The sequence below is a fragment of the Oryzias latipes genome, chromosome 20 (assembly GCF_053564925.1).
Source record: "Oryzias latipes strain Hd-rR chromosome 20, Olatipes_Hd-rR_3.1".
NCBI lineage: Eukaryota > Metazoa > Chordata > Actinopteri > Beloniformes > Adrianichthyidae > Oryzias > Oryzias latipes.
Genome location: NC_136256.1, coordinates 10,380,300 through 10,397,252, shown reverse-complemented (window position 1 = coordinate 10,397,252; position 16,953 = coordinate 10,380,300). Strand labels below are relative to the sequence as shown.

The 16,953-nt window shown below is 39.6% G+C and overlaps 1 protein-coding gene across 4 annotated transcripts in view; it reads right to left on the bottom strand.

Annotated features, from left to right (window-relative positions):
* The window catches only part of hecw1a (HECT, C2 and WW domain containing E3 ubiquitin protein ligase 1a), a 73,353-nt gene that overhangs the window by 2,320 nt on the left and 54,080 nt on the right, over positions 1 to 16,953 (bottom strand). For all 4 annotated transcript variants that reach the window (XM_020712462.3, XM_078938559.1, XM_020712461.3 and 1 more), the window contains 15 exons: positions 15,921 to 16,027; positions 15,576 to 15,761; positions 14,375 to 14,509; positions 14,143 to 14,257; positions 12,654 to 12,750; positions 11,806 to 11,889; positions 11,603 to 11,709; positions 7,174 to 7,288; positions 6,981 to 7,094; positions 6,348 to 6,500; positions 2,298 to 2,396; positions 2,068 to 2,197; positions 1,548 to 1,694; positions 1,326 to 1,440; positions 141 to 339 (listed from right to left, as the gene is read on the bottom strand). In XM_020712462.3, the coding sequence (XP_020568121.1) occupies positions 141 to 339; positions 1,326 to 1,440; positions 1,548 to 1,694; positions 2,068 to 2,197; positions 2,298 to 2,396; positions 6,348 to 6,500; positions 6,981 to 7,094; positions 7,174 to 7,288; positions 11,603 to 11,709; positions 11,806 to 11,889; positions 12,654 to 12,750; positions 14,143 to 14,257; positions 14,375 to 14,509; positions 15,576 to 15,761; positions 15,921 to 16,027 (1,903 nt within the window). The remainder of the gene's footprint in view (positions 1 to 140; positions 340 to 1,325; positions 1,441 to 1,547; positions 1,695 to 2,067; positions 2,198 to 2,297; positions 2,397 to 6,347; positions 6,501 to 6,980; positions 7,095 to 7,173; positions 7,289 to 11,602; positions 11,710 to 11,805; positions 11,890 to 12,653; positions 12,751 to 14,142; positions 14,258 to 14,374; positions 14,510 to 15,575; positions 15,762 to 15,920; positions 16,028 to 16,953) is intronic.

The following is a 16,953-nucleotide window of genomic DNA, read 5'->3' as shown; positions in this document are numbered from 1 at the left end:
ATGGAGGGATCTGAGGCTGGGTGCTCCTTCGGTTTGTGTTTCCACTTAAAAACCATGATAGGCCATTCTGTGTACAATATTAAAAAGAACACAGGATGCAAAAAGAAAACAAAGAGATGCAACAGTTGTAGGTTAGATACCTAGGTAATGCGGTGACTTTGCCCCATTTCTCGATGCAGAAGCGCCGTAGGCCGTTGGATCCACGGAGGGCAGCAAAGCCTTCGTAGGGAACGCTGGAGGTCCCTGTGACAAACTGCAGCAGGCGGAGGCGTTGCTCGTTGTTGAACCTCTCCACAGCTGCCCAGAACCATCGCATCACTATGTGGCCGTCATGGTAACCTGAAAATCAGAGCGTGTGGCGTGATGATCAAAAATAGAAACAGTGTTGCATGTGTCGCACAATCATGTTTATGATCTTAACTAGTTCATAAATGTGTTTTTCTGAACTCTGAAGATGTACAGATGTGAAGATTTAACGGGTGAAGCCTTAAGGCTAATATACACTGGCCTGTCTGTGGTGCATCTTCGAAATAACAGAGCAATTATCAATCAATGGGAATGTTAACACCACTTTTGTCATATCTACGTCTGACATTTGTCTCTCCACAACGCAACACAAGTTTTACACAGGAGTTTTAATTCATTCCGTTGACACTTCAATGTAGCAAAAAACACCAGGAGAAAAAAGAAAAGGGTCAGGGGTTCAAAATAAAAATGTACTTTAAAAAAAAATTCATAGAATTGCGTTGAATATTTAGGGTGACATGCCCACGCGATAACGGACGTCAACACCGTGGACGCCACCTTCAAGTGTAATTTTGGAAGTACAAAAACATGACGTCACTCATGACACAAAGCCTTCATCTTCCAAGAACTTAGAGAGGAAAGAGAAGGCATGGGGCCTGATTTGCTTGAGTTTTGGATAAGGGAAGAGAACGGGAGGAACTACTTGACACAGAGGTGGCAGGACAAACGCCTCATCTGGGAGTCGGGGGGGGGGGGGGGGGGGGGATTAGAGACGCATCAGAGACAAAATAAACGAAATGACATTTGTGAAACGGACTTGCAACGTAATGACGATGGACCAAGGAAAGTAGTTGAGATGCAGGCATGGATTTTTCATTTTGTCAACACCCGAAACCACACTGTACAGAAACCCCGTTCGTGCTGTTCAAGTGATAAGACCACGCTCCGTGCGTCCAGCCTGGCATTTAGTAATTACAAAATGGGACAGATAGACCGTAGTTTGTGTGGACATCCTACGGGGGAATTCCATATCACATGCACACCCAGTGCGTGCGGCATTCATGCCTGGTAAGACACACCTCCTCTGTACTCCGTGTTGCTCCTCCAGTCATTCAAGTCTATCTCCACTGTCCCAGCAATGACCAGCTCCAGCTCCCGCGCATCAAAAACAGATACAAGCCTGGAGTCCACCACCTGAGGCCAACAGAAACGATAAAATCATGCAGAGATCCTCTTCTTTTTACGACAGAAGCAGGCAAAACTCTTCAGAGTTGCCGTCCTATCAGGGAATCGGAACTCACCTCATAAAAGCCTCGAACCAGCGCCTCAGTCTGTTGGACCACTCCCCTCTCCACCCTCCATTTGGCCATTCGCTCTATGTAGTCCTTCTTGTTTTTCTCCGTCACTTGCAGGTTGGAGCCTCCAGATTTCAGCTCCCGCTCGGTCACCTGGAAACACAACACAACAAAGTGAAATGTTAAATCCCAGAAGCCCAGGAATACTATTATATCAAAGTCGAACTTCGAGAAGTAGGGGTGTTCTGTGGTTCAGAACTTAAACTCTTAAGTGTTAAGTTAAAAACAAGGTTTGGTTAAATTCAACTGATGTTTTCTCACACAGCTCTTTACTAAAAACTGAGACTGATTCATTTTGATGTTTATGAGGTTTGAACACAGGAAAACAAAATTAAAATTGTTTTGGAGTCACATGATCTTAAAAAAAAACAATGACACATCTTTTGAAGACAAAAAAACAAACAAAAAAACTTTACATTTGTCTGTGGATCTATGACATCCTGGATCTTTTTTAATATGTGCTGACCTGGCCAAAAACCTCCTCATTCACTGTGAAAGTGAGCTCCAGGATGTCTGTGATGTCATTGTCCTTCATCCACTGAAGCGACTGATGGAACTCCTCATCCAGGTACTCCAGATCTGACAGGTCTGTTGGTCTGAAGGACGACAAAGTTGACACATGCAACTCCCAGCTCCACAATCCTGAACAAGCATTACAAACAGAAGTGAAACGTTTGGGTGTGGACGTGCACCTACAGCCGGAGCAGCGCCTTGTAGAAGGGTCTGGTGAAAAATGCATCCAGCAGGTACTGATGGATCAGAGCCAGGCCCAGAATACGACCACTGAACCGAAACCTGGAAACACAAACGTTCAAAAGTTTACATACTATTTTTTTAAGTGTTTACACGTCTACTCTTTACAATCAACTCAAACAATAGGGCATACATGTTCATAGAGGTGATGTTTGAAGTTGACTCATGGGATCTTGAAACATTTCACCACTTCATCCATCTTAACACTAGTTGACCAAAGTTCACAACACTTTCCCAAATAAGAATAACAAAACTCACAGCAAACCTGAACAAATGCAGAATGTTAAAATTCTGAGTAAGGCATATCATTTTTTATTTAGCTATAAATATCAGTACAATTTGATCAAAGGGGAGAATGACATTGCAATAAATGCCTGAATAAAATACATCTGAAATGTAAAATATGTTTAAAAGATATGATTAAGTGAAACAATACAGAAACAATGGTAACTTTTAGGGTGGTTTCTAAAGAGTTAAAGCTGTGTCTAAACAGGGAGGATTATTTAAAATATACAAACATAATCTAAAAGGAAATTCTTTTTCTTGTTTAAAATGACACGTTACTTCCTCCAAAGTGAGTGGACTGAACAATAATGGATAATATCTCACTAATGCAACAGCGCAGCCTGGTGGACATTCAGCTAAAGGTTAGGATATAGAAAAGAAAGAAAGAGAGAAAACTGCATGGTGTTTGTTTTCAGCAAAAGCGGAACAAACAGTAAAATTTTGGGAGCATTTGGCATCTTTTGTAGAGTCTGGAATTTCAGAAGAACAGAAGATTTTGCTTCTTTCACAAGATTATTAAAATATATTTGGTCAAAACCTTTTCTAATCCTCTTAAAATGTTTGTAACAAGAGGAAAATTGCCTAATATCCATCCTCATCCACCTTCCATAGCACTGACGGTTTCCCTATTAACACAGTAGTTTTCACAGTATCAGTCGCGTTTCTATTCATGGTTTGGCCAGGGGTGCAACTTATACACAGGAGTGACTTATTTGTCTGTATGTATTTAAAACATAAATAAGGTCATATAATTTGTTATTTTCCCACTGACAGCTTGTTACCCTTTGGCAGTTGTTTCCCGCTAACAACAGCTAGAGGACACTGTAGGTGTCAGTATTTGCTACTGATAGCAACGCAGAAGAAGCTCCGTCTAAAACAAACATGAAGGAGAATCTGGGGCCTGTTTCAGAAAGGAGGTTCAACCAACTCTGAGGTTAAACCTGAACTCTGAGTTGGTCCATCGAGAGATTAACAACTCTGAGTTTTCTGTTTCAGAGCAGCTGATCGGAGTTAGGTTAATCAACTCTGAGTGGACTGATTCGGAGGTAAGTTTGTGCACCGCGACTATAAGAAGCCATTATCAATGGAGCGCAGATATTACGAGTCACCATGGCAACTGTGAAAAAAAGAGGTCTGCATATTTTTCGCCAGCTGAACTTGACGTGCTGCTGCAGAGTTACAGTGAATATGAGAACATATTCCGGAAGAAAAGCAACACCGCTGCATCTGCAAAACAGAGACAGTTAGCGTGGGAAAACATAGCTGCTCAAGTTAATGCGTAAGTTTGCATTTAAATCATTGTTATAAAATATTGGCTGTAATAACTTTTTAAAATGGGGATATTTAGGTGTACTTTTGAAGTGTTATTCCTGGTGTAATTGCATGAAATGCTGCATAGTGTACAGAACCAATCTGGGGGAAAAATGCATTTAACGTCGGTAATGTTTAGAGGACTTTTTTGTTAACCTTCCCCTCTTGCAAACGTTGGTCTGTTTAATATTAATACATTCAATTGTGTTTTTAAAAGTGAACTTTTGTCTACCCTTGTATTGATCAAGTGGTATAAGTTTATATGGGATTAAGAAAGTAAGCAGTGCTAGCAAATTGTGTTTCCAAAAAGTAATTGTTACATTAATCTAATTCAATGTCCCTGATTTCATTTTCATGTAGATGCAATCCTGCAGGAATTAAAAGAACATGGCAGCAGCTAAAAATTAAGTATAAAAACATAATTCAATCAGGTCAAATTTGAGCATGTCATGGATGTAGGCTTTGTTGACAATATTTGACATATGAAACATTTACATAGCAATACATATCTAATGTTGTTTTCATTGTATACATGTAATTGACTGCAACGAAAAACGGTAACGCTCAAACAAAAACATATGGGGAAATGACCAAAAATCGAGTCTAGGTCTCAAAATCCTCGCACGACGTAAATGTAATTCTCTACGAATTAATGCAGCCTCCTCGTCTATTGGGTCCTCCAAAAAAGGACAAGCCATTCTTGTCACTTAGACCGTCTCTGTGTGACGGAAATTTGGGCAATGAAGGTCAAAGCGAAAAATACCGCTTCGTCTTTAAAAAGGGGAGGGGACCGGCAGAAACCTTGAGTTTAGAGAATAAAACCTGCTGAATTGATTGGTTGAACCTCCTTTCTGAAACAGGCCCCAGGTTAGGTTCACAGCGTAAGTAACCATGGACACTGACTCCGAGTATAAGTTACCTCTCTTTCAGAAACGGGTTTGACTTACTCTGCTTTCTCTGGTTTAACAAACCTCCCATTCTGAAACGGAAAACCCAGGGTTTCCCTGATTTCAGGGTTAACGCACTCAGAGTTTACACTTAACCTCCTTTCTGAAACAGGCCCCTGGTCATTCTCCTCCTGAACTTTATGATAGTTTTCTTCTTTGTATCATTATTATTCTTGTTTTTCCTTCCTCTGACTAGTGTGGGACAGCAAGTCATCAAACTGGGCCACAGAGATGAAGGTACCACAATTCAGATGCAGTAGAGAAGATTAAAAATAAAGACTGAACGATCTTATGAACCCAGACATTCCAGACAGTGGTTTTGTAAAACTCTTCAATATAAAAAAATCTGATCCCTCAACGTTGTTTGTGTCTTCCATACATTGTAAATTAGATATATAGTTAATGCTTCCATGTCGCAATGAGGCTAAAAACTTGACAGTAGCTTCCCCTACAAGCAATGGGGGTGTGTCTAGTTTATGAACACGTTTTCGTACATGCAATGAGCATCATATTTGATGGGCATCAAAAGAGACAGCAGACGTGAATTTCACACGTTACTGGGTTTGGTGTAAAAGCAACATTACACTGCGCTTGGCGGATTTGTTCAGAAGCACTGGACTTTTCCCCCAAAAGTGTGACTTATACTCCAGAGACGGGATGGGCGATACATCGGTGTATCTATGAATTCTATGTATTCATGATCCTTTTGATTTTATGTTTAACATTTTCAATTACCTATATGAAGCCCATCAAGACGACTGTTGTTGTGAATTTGGGCTATACAAATAAAATTGAATGGAATTGAATCGGTGCCAGTATCGGTACATTATTATTAAGTCATTTGTGTAACTCGATTTTTTAGGTAATGGTCCAATATTCAAAAAAATCTACAGATATTCTTCTGACTGTTTTCACAAACACTTTATTTTTAAAATGCATACTTGTTCCTAATAGATTGGGAAGTTTATGTTTACAGTCATAGTCAGTAATTGACTATGACTATGCCAAGTTCCCTGGCAATGGGGAGCTTATGGTTTACAGTTATGTCCAATATTCAAATAATGGACTGAATGCTTACAAATAAATTCATATGAAAGTTTTAAAGTGATACTCGTTCTTGTTGTACCTTACTAATAAAGAAAAGAAAGGAAATCTAAACTTTGGCAGGAGAAATATTGGTTATCAGTATCGCATGGAAAAAATGTGACTAATTTTCTTTTTCTTTTTTACTATGCATTTTTTTTACATATGAATGTTCCTCCTCTGTTATGATGTCAGTGTGGTGTACAGGCTGAGGATTCTGGGCTTTTCTGTTCCGACATAGTAAATCCTCAGAATTCCCAGGGCTTTATTCCCATTTTGCATGGTGTCTGTGTTCAGCCAAAACTCTCAGGTTATGGAGTAAAAAGACAAATAGAAAATGGGTAAAGCTGTTTGACTCATAACCTACCACTCCAGGTGGTTCTCCACAAACGCAGACATCGGACTGATCTGGACTGTGTACGTGTCGTTTGCAGAGTATTCAAACAGGCCGTAGTACGGATTAAACAATTCCTGAGACAGAAAGAAGAAGAACTCTCTGGAAGGACCACTGTAATCCAAACTGAAAAGACAAGAAAAGAACAACAAACTACTGAGGATATACAGTCAATCTTGAAACTTTAGACACAACTGAGAATCTATACTTTTATAGTCCATAGAAGGCTTACAAATTAAAGAAATAAAACATTAAAGTATGACTTTTTGATTTACAAAATGTTACATTTAATGCAACTTTTCAAACAAAGATCTCTGCAAATGAGAATGTACCAGTAAAAGCACAACAAATACACAATATATGCACCAAGCAAAGGATTCAAATCTAATAAAAAACTAGAATAATATGATCAAACTCGTCAGTCTTCCTGAAATTCTGTGCCGTAATCTTTAAAAGTCACTTAACATCAAAAGTCCACAACTTTGTGTGCAGAATTTGCTGCATGTACACCATCAGTGAGAATACTAGAAGCATACATTCAGAGGTTCTGTGCTAAAACTGTATCTTCATAACAAGAACGTTTTTAAAGAGATGTGTCAATGTTACCCCTCCTCTCCCAGGAAGGTGACGTAGAGCTTGTTTCTCTGCAGCTCTTTGCGGGAATACGCCATCACCTGATTGAAGGTTCCTTCTAGCAGATGCTCTCTCCTGATTAGCAGCCTGCAATCAGAGCATAAAAAGCTCCTCATACAATTGCCCTCAGTTTTGTGGTGAGGCAAAGATTACAACTCAGTCTTACTTTATCTTGCCCGGTCCTTGGCCGTAACCTTTCGCTTCTAATTTCCTGTAAAAGTTCCTCAGTTTGGCCTCGAAGTCTCTGCGGTATGGAGCGGGAGCTCTAGCCCTCTGCAGACCTGACAACACACATTGCAGTTGGATGAAGCTGGGAGGCTGCAGCGCCTCTACTGGTAGTTGTTGGAATAATCGATGACAGTTAGCGAGTATGGGATATTTTGAAGCCTTATAAAAACTGAGTGTCAAATTATTCACTATTCTTATTATTTCTATTCTATTCATTATTCAATTAGTTATAGACAAATTGGCGTTTTATTTTATTTGAATCGCATTAATCTCATTTTAATCTTTGAATACTGTCATGTTCTTAAACATAAAACAAAGAGCCAACTGGACTTTGCTGAAAACACGTCTAACAAAGCTCTCTGTGTCCCTGCAAGCAGCGCGCGCCAATCACTCATGTGACGTTATCATAGTGTGACTTTGTATTTCTTAACAGAATTAACCCATAACAAAGTCTTAGTGTCACACTATTGTTAAAAACCCATAAAGGTTTTAATTAGAGTGGATTGCCCTGCGACAAACTGGTAACCTGTCCAGGATGTCCCCTGTTTTCGCCCACGAGTCCCTGGGATAGGCTCCAGCAGCCCTGTGACCCGAAAGGGACAAAACAGGTTTAGGAGATGAATTATTTAAATGAATTAGAGAGCGTCTTTAATGTTGTGTAGAAAAACATTGATCCAGTTTGATTTAATCTTTTGGTCAGGATTTTGTTTAGTTCTCACCACAAGCGAAAACTCTTTTTTTTTTTAACTGGATAGAGGAAACAGAGGACACTGAAACACGTTGTTGGGTTTTTTCAGTTTTTGCCGTTTTCTCCATTAGGATCACAGCATGGTTTGCTGATGCCGTTTTTTCCACAGGCAGTCCTGTTTTTTTATGTGGATTTCCGGGTCAACCTTCCCCAAAGACGAGAATTCACGCAGCAGATAAACAAGATGTAATTACCAACGAAGCATCCTGCTGTGACCCACTTTCCTTCATTAAAAGCTCCTGTAACCATCATGTACACCCCCAGCGCACACTTGTGGCCCGCTGGAGTTCACTGAGGAGTCAACAGAGCAGCCGAACACGGCACGCTTTGTCAAACAGTGATGTGGGTTTTATGTGAGCGCCATCATCAGATGGAGGATCTTTTCATTCCTGTTGTGTGTATAGAAGCAGTTGCTACCTACAAAACGGGACACACACTGCAGGGGCAGGTGTCTGGTCCAACTAGGTCAAAACACTGTTGGAGAAAAGAGTTTATTTCCCAGAAGCCCCTTTCTTACCCAACAAAAACAAGTAGTTCAAATTAGAACAAAAAATAGGAAAAGTCATAAAAGTAATATATGTGAGCTCATTGAAGATGTAAATAAAACTCTAAATTAAAAAAGGAAGTCAGAGGATGAAACTGGATGGAAATATTAAATTTCTGAGTCTGATGAATCACCTCCAAATTAAATATTTAGATTACGTTGTTAATCTGATCTATTAACCATCATGAAGAGCAGACAATATAAACAAAAAGGTTGGAAAAAATTAGTAAATATTATTGAAAAGTGACCCCTTCCCCCTGGCTTTAAAAACAGGAAGTACCCTCTGGTTCCAAGAAGCCAAAATCCCTCAGACTTCTACTGAGAAATCAACAGCTATTACACAGTCATTCTATTGGTCAGAATTATCATTCTTGCTCTGATACATCTTTTTAACATGGCCACGCTAATCCCAACTTTTTTTTATTTTTTTATTGTAACATTTTAAAGTTATGGTAAATGGTAAATGGCGTATACTTATATAGCGCATTTCTTCCTACAAGGACAAAGCGCTTTACAGTCACAGACCCATTCACCCAGTCACACACACATTCACACACTGGTGGCAGCTCCGCTGCCAAACACAGGCGCCTGCCTACCACCAGAGGCAAGGTGGGGTTCAGTGTCTTGCCCAAGGACACTTCGACTCATGAGCGTGCAAGGCGGGAATCGAACCTGTAATCTTACGATCATGGGTTGACCGCCCTACCGCTGCACCACGGTCAAACAGACGCCTCATGAAAAGTATGTGGCCTTGCTTCGTACGTTCAAAACATTTGATTGACAGATTCTCCCCATCCCAGTGGTAGGGGTGTGGACCTAAAACGAGCTCACTCCTGATTGGTAAAAGTGGTTGCCATAGAAACAACGACACAGACCGAGTCAGATCAATCATCTGGCTCCAACTTGGTGCCATCCATATAGCAAAAAAAAAGGATTAACTTAATTTCACTGGAGCTTGCAGTAAGCCATTTGCTATGGATTATATCAGACTCACTCGGACCAGTTCTCACTGTAAATATTGAGCTTGACAAAGATTTGTAACACCCTCTTTCCATGAAATCCATAGAATAGATGTTGTGGTGATTTGATAGAATGCAAAAAAAGAGCAAAGAAAACTCTTCAGCAAAGTTTTGAAAACCTTTTCATCTCAATTTTGCTGAACATGTATCAGATAAAGTCAAAAAATGCATGGAAAAATGCGCAAGTAATCAATATTTGACTTAAGAAATTCTTGGAATTGGTAGTTTTTAAAAACTACCAAACAAACTACCGTAAATTCCGGACTACAAAGCGCACCCGATTACAAGCCGCACCCACCCATATTCACGTGTTTGACTGCTTTTATACATACATGAGCCGCGTCAGAGTACAAGCCGCGCATGTGTTAGCCGATATTGTCATCCTGACAGATCACGCTCAGCATCCCAGAGTGAGTGCAATTTATTAGCACATTGTGGGTGGTGCCAGTTTTGCCTCTGGGTCACGTACTTGAGTGTATCGACATCTGTCAAACAGCATGGACCTATATTCTGTTCACAAGTCCCTCAGTTATGGTGTTTTTATTTCATTTTTTTTTTACTTATTGACAATCTAGGTATCTAACATAAAATTACAAACAGTAACCATATAATCAACATTACATCCCTCAGTTATAATGAGGAAATTTACATCCGCGATTCCACATTTCCCATGAGTCTTAGGGGCTAAAGGCGGGGCCAACGCCCGGCTCGCCATTCTGTTGTACGTGTTTAAGAATTAGCAAGTAGCAGCAGTGCATGGAGGGGTGAACGGGAAAAGCTCTCCTTCCGCTTGTGTCGCAGCAGCGTTATGGGAGTAACAGGACTGGTTAGAAAACACAACGGTAAAATAAAGCAGCGGCGACTGAAAAGCGCGCGCCTCAGCGCGGCGCGTGCGTCAGAATTCAGAAGCCTCTGCGCTCCGCTCCCGCCCCGCGCGCTCCTTGTCTCCCCTTCCTATCTACTCCGACACCTCTGGCCAGGGCTGCTTCAAGGAGGAGCGCTTCGCCCCCATTGCGCCGGTGGATGGAGCAAATCGTTTCTGTGCAAAGCAATCGGACTTAATACTGTACGTTTTGTGTATGAGGGGCGGGTGCGTTGTTACGTGTGGGAGCCTTCAGACTGCCATCGGCCCCGCAGCTCAATCAGCAGGAGAAGATGTCTCCAGCTCACACGGAGGCTGTGAGTTTTTCAAAGCAAAATTCCGCTTTTACGGTTTCCTTAGAAACCGTAAATGGAGTGTAAATTCACTCCATGCGCTGTTATCTCCGTCACGCAGCAAACCGGCTTTTCCAAACCTGTTGGTGACGGTGGACTTTTTTACGCTGCTTTTAACGATTGCTTTTAACTTGAAAGCTTCATCATAATGTAGCGGCGATCACGTGCACGTTGGGTCTAATGGCCCCAAAGGATTCTGGGATGCGGCCGGGCATGCGTGTTTCGTTTTGTTGAACCATGACTGAAGTGTCTAAGACCTGAAGTCAAGTCCATGCTGTTTGGCTGCTTAGAGGTGTCTTGAATATAAATGCCTCGTGCTTGGTGTTAGAGAATTCAAACTATTCACTGAGTTCGAAAGTACGTATATGACGGCCGCCAATTAAATCCATAATTAGCCGCGTCACTGAATAAGCCGCAAGGCTGTAAGCGCAGGAAAAAAGTAGTGGCTTGTAGTCCGGAAATTACGGTACTTAAAATTTCATGTAAAAAAAACTTTTATAAATAAACATGAAAGTACCGTATATTCCAGACTACAAGCCATTTTTAAGTCATTTGTCTAATTTGTGACCCAAAAACACATAAGGGGTCTGTTTTTTTTTTTCAGACCCATACCTGTTCTTTTACTTTTAACTCAAATTTAGTTTTAGGTATGATCTTTGAAACAAATGCAAATCAAGGGTCTAAATGGGTAGTTCCATGGAAAAACATCAAAGTGCAAAGTAAAATTATAGAGCAATTCTTACAATTATTTTGCTGAAAGTACAAACTTAGCATAAACATGGTAACCAAATGCTGTGCTAGCATATATCTTAAGAAATAAACAATCAAATCCAGAACCTACCGGGAGAATTCTGGGGTGAGGAGGCGGGTGAGCAGCGTGGCGAGAAGCTGAAGCCGGGATGGATGGGGTGAGGAGGGACGTAGGACATGATCTCCTCCTCAAATAAACTGCAAAGAGGGGATCAGAAGGATCGGTCTGTTTTTTTTCTGACTATGAGGACAAATCTATGACGGTGCAGTTCAGGACGGCTGGAGTTAGTGAACCTTAACAGGATGACCAGGTCTGCATCACACGAAAGCTTCTCCACCCCCTGAGCCCCTTCTGTCCGGATGTAATGGATCTTCTCTCTAGAAAAACATCAACAAAAAATAGATCCTTCAGTTTAATTTAACCTAACATTGAGATTTTTGTATTAAGATATTTTTATGGAAGATTTCGAATTTGTTCTTGAGTCATATATTTGGGTTAAAGTAACTTTTCATTTTTTTGTCTTTAGTTGCTACTCGTCCTTCACTCTGCAAAAACAGGCCCATTAGAAATACTGTAGGTGCAAAATTCTTACTCTATTGGCAGATTTCCTTTAAATAAGCAAACAAAACAAGATCCTACCAAGAGTTCTTAATTAAGAATCAAACTAAGATGATTTTGCTATTAAAAAGATTCCTTATGACTTATTTCTTTTTAATTTCTTAAGATTCACACACAACTTTTATTGTGGAATCTTTTAAATGAAGTAAAATAAAAAGGTCTGATTCTTTTATTTAATACAGTGTTAATCTTTCTACATTCACTTTGTTTTGTGGTTTTAGGCCATTATTAGAATTATTGTTGAGCAAAGTTGAATATAATTCTAAAACCTTTTAAACAAAAATAAAAGGTAAATAAAATATCACAGGTAAGACAAAACCACAACAGTATTAGTTCAAACATAGCTTAATGCAGCCTAACTAAACATGAAAACACTAATACACATTTCTGGGACATAATCAAAAGAGTCACATCTTTGACCCGGTAAAACAAAGGTGTATTTGCATCACATGTAACATTTTTTTGCACATCATGGTTTCCTTTGAAATGATGGCACGTAAATCCACTTCAGAGAAGGTTCTACCTGAGAGCGTGGTTTCTGCTCAGACTGGGCTGTCGCTCCTGCAACATGTCGAAGATGTTGGGTTGCCGTAGGAACGCAACTATCTTGTCGTTGTAAGCTGAAGGCAAAGAAACAACAACAACAAAAGAGAAAAATGATGAAAAAGAAAACAATTCTCAAAGAAAAATGTGAAAAGTGAATACAACATCACATTAAAAAAAATGCATAAATGTTTGCAAATACTTATCAGCTGGGATTTATCAATTAAAAAAAAACCCTAAAGCTGAAGTGTTTGCTTCTTCAGAAAGTATAATGGAAGGCAGTGAGCCACAATCCGAAAATAAAAACACAACTTTAAAAAAAAAAAGTTTGATTTTGCCCTTAAAGTCACTAAAAGTCTACCAGCAGAAACATTATAATTAGAGAAATTGCATCAATTTTAAAAGTCACATGTCTGATTGTAAAAACAACCTTTAGGCTTATGTAGAACACACACAGGATAGCAGTAAGTAACATCCAACACACCAATTGCAAGGCATGGCAGTGGAAGAACGATGGTCTGGGCATGTTTTACACATTTAAATATTATAAACCTTCTAAATACAATCTTTTTTTTAAACACACACCTTTTTGAATCTTGAATGTCAGACATTTTTAGGGAAATTATCTTGAGCAGAGTTGTCCGACCTCGGCCCTGGAGATCTACCAAACCTCCTGCTGTCCAGCTCTCCCTGCCTTACCTGCTGCTGATCACCTGGATCAGGTGTGTTCAGTTAGTCCAGAATGGAGAAACACCTGAGTCAGCTGGCAAGGCGGGAAAACATGGTAGATCTTGAGGATCAGGGTTGGGCAGCTCTGATCTGACTTTTTTTTAACAGACAAAAACATGACTAGATCCAGTATGGCTTTGTATAGTCAGACTACATAAGCTCATTAGCGTAATAAGTCACCAGTGGAACCTGAATGATTAGGATAGTGCAAATGGGAATGTTATTTTACTGTATTAATTTTGCCCATAAGTGGCCGGGATAGGCTCCGGCAGCCCCGTGACCTCGAAAGGGACAAACGGAAGATGATGAATGAATGAATTTTGTTTTATATATTAGATTTAGTGCAATACGTTTCCGGTCAAATCTATGGAAACACTGGAGGGACTGTCTTTTTACTTGTCTTTGTAATTAAGGTTTTATAGTGTGGTATGTATATGTAATCTTTTTATCTTGGTATTTATTCTTATCCTTGTTAATTAATTTAGTTTTTTATTAAGTATTTTTTTTTTTACTTTTTATTAATTGTAACTATACACTGTACCTCAGCTCGTGTATTCTCGACACTGTGTAATTCTTTTTAAATGTGGTGGGTCTGTGTACTTCTTTTTACTGATTGGACCATAAGTCTGGAATAAATTTGAGAGAGAGAGAGATATATAGCTCTAAAGTCTTTTTATTTGCACATTTCGCCAGACTTCCTCTGCCTTCAAACCAACAGTGAGGGTGGTGACATGTCTCACATGGAGCGCTCAGCTGCTGGGAGTCTGGCTGGTGTTGGCTTCGTATCGCTGCTACCAGGCTGTTTCCAGGCCGGACCATCAGAGAGGCCCCGCGACTCCGGGACACCTCAGAAGCCTGACGAGGGTCACCAGAAACACAAAAATTCACCAGTTAACTTCATTCACTAAAGGAGGATGGTGTAAGTCCTCTCTGATTGTCCAGTTAAATACATGCAGTCATTTTGTACCATACCTCTCCAGCGCTGTAGCTGCGCAGCCTCTGGAGGTGCTGCTTGTGAGCGAGGTGACCCGGTAATCGACCGTTCTGGAGAGGGATCCGCGGGTCGATGAAAGTTGTGGCTCGACTGTTGTGATCTACAAAAAAAGACTGAGAGACGTGCAGACAGATTATTTCAACTGATCTGAAACATCAAAGCAAATAGGAACCAATTGGGAAAATGTAACCTCTTGACTGATATTACAGCTCTTTATAAAAATCCACATAAGTTATGGAAGATTTTGAAGCTATTCTTTACCAAGCACCAAAACCCTTTGTTAATCTGTCTACATTTTTTAGATAAGTGGTTCCCAACCCCACTGACAGAAAACAAATGCATGCGCTAACTTTGATTATTTCCATGTTGTTGTTTTTTCTGATGCTGACTTAAGTTTTGTTTTGAAAAATTACCTGATTCTGTTTACCACATTGGTCTGTTTTGATGCGTCACATGACTTTAAGAAGCTGCTCGGATCGCAAAGTTCGTAGCTTAAAGCTAAAAAGGTAATAAAAAACCGAAAACATAAGCACATTTGGAAAGTTTCTTTGGGGAGAAAAGAGTCGGGGCAGAAAATGAAAAAGAACCTTTAACTTCAAAGAAATATAAAGCTGCTATTTACAGACAAAACCAGTTTTCCTCCAAATATGGATTATTGAGACAATTTTTCTTACGACAATTGTGTCAAATCATCTTTCATCTTTTTTTATTTTTCTTTATTTTCTAATTAATGTATGAATTATTATCTGAAATTGTTTTTTGATATATCTGTGTTTTACCATTTCCTTTATTTTAATCCTTGAAACAATCCAACCAATCAGGGAGCAGATCAGTTTCACCTGAAGCTGCAGAACCACAGATTGAAATGCTCTCATCTTTCTGTGTGTTTACGTCTCATCATGCCTGTCCGTGCTTCTGTGCATGAAAAGGCAGTAGGTTCCACCTTTGAGCAATTAAAAGACAGCAAGCAAAAAAGTGAGAAGTTAGATTCTACTTGTGATACTGTTTAGAAAAGATGTGGATGACACTAAACCGATGACTTTAGAAAATGCAAGAGGACAAAAGGGGCCATTTATGTATGTAAGCTATTGGAACAACTTTTTAATGAGATTTGTATACCCTGATTTAGTTATTTTTTGTGTGTTTTGTTTTTTGGTCATTGTTAGGGAGCTGTCCTACCTTCCCCTGTGGGTCAGTCTTGATCTCCCAGCCTCTGGGCAGCTCCAGTTGTGTGTCTGCAAACTTGTTGATGAAAACCACCAAATCCCGGTTATGCTGGTAGCGCTCAAAGTTCCTGGCGTCCCGACGCACCTTCAGGATCATGTGCTTCACACAGCTGCTGCTGGTGAACATGCGGTACGCTGCCTGAGGAGGATCAGACCATTCAACAATATTTGTGAAAGAAGATAACCTCCCTGTCATGGGACTCTGAGTCTGCAACACTTATGAAGTGATTTAGACTCAAGATAAATACTGGGATCTTTAAGGAGAGTGTTAGTCTTGATGAAGATGAGCAGCACTTACATAGTTGCTGTGCAACACGGTGAAGAACTCTGGATGTGTGACGAATTTGACAGCAGGGGATTGGAGGAGATGAGTGATTTTCTGTTGATTGACAGGGGAGGGGGGACCTGGAAAAACAGAATGATGATCAGTCAGTCACATTTGCGTATTGTAGAACTGTTTGACCTGTCGCAGCGTGCACATAGAAAAAAACTAGAATTAATTGAAACGCAATGCAAAAACTTCATTAATTCAAATGTAATTAATTTCCACTCTATGGACCGTCAGCGTTCTATGATTTTGATAACCCTAACCCGTTCCGAAAGTTGTGACTGAGGCATTAAGTGAAAACACTTTGTAAATTATGTTAAACTAAAAAAAAGGGATCAACTAAGAGTAATTTTTCATAGAGTGTTGCTTTTAAACTAGCGTTGTGTCTTATCATAGTTTCCTATACAACAGATTGTTTTTTTAGTGGATGTTCATAATATTAGCTCTGTTTTCTGCTTATTTTTTTCTTATTTTTTGCTCATTTTTAGACTTTTTTTTATTCTTTTGTATTTGCTTCCAAACCATGAAAGGTCCCTCTGGTCTCCACTTACATGGATGTGAAATCCTCAGACAACAATTTATCATTTAAATGTTACTTTGAGATTTTTCTTTTTAATTATTTGTCTTGTTTTGTAGCTGAGTTCTTTAAAAAGAAAAGCATGTCATGTGTTGAATGCTAATTTGATTCTGATTGCATCAGCTTTGACCATGATTTACTGTAAGTCTAATCACAGATGCTGCTGTTGTGTCATTACAAAACATCTATTTGACTCTATGACCTTTCAAAGTACAATCAGGAATGTGTTCAGCCAATACTCCAGCAGTATTTCACAGAGTTTCTGCAGAAAAGAAAATCCAAATAATCGGCTTCCAAGGGGCTTTTGTTACCATTTTTACAATTTTAAATGGCTTCAATGGCAATAATAGACACCGGCAAAAAAATATTGAAGACGAAAAAATCCTACAAATATTGTGTGTATCTTAGCTCGATTTATTTAAATTC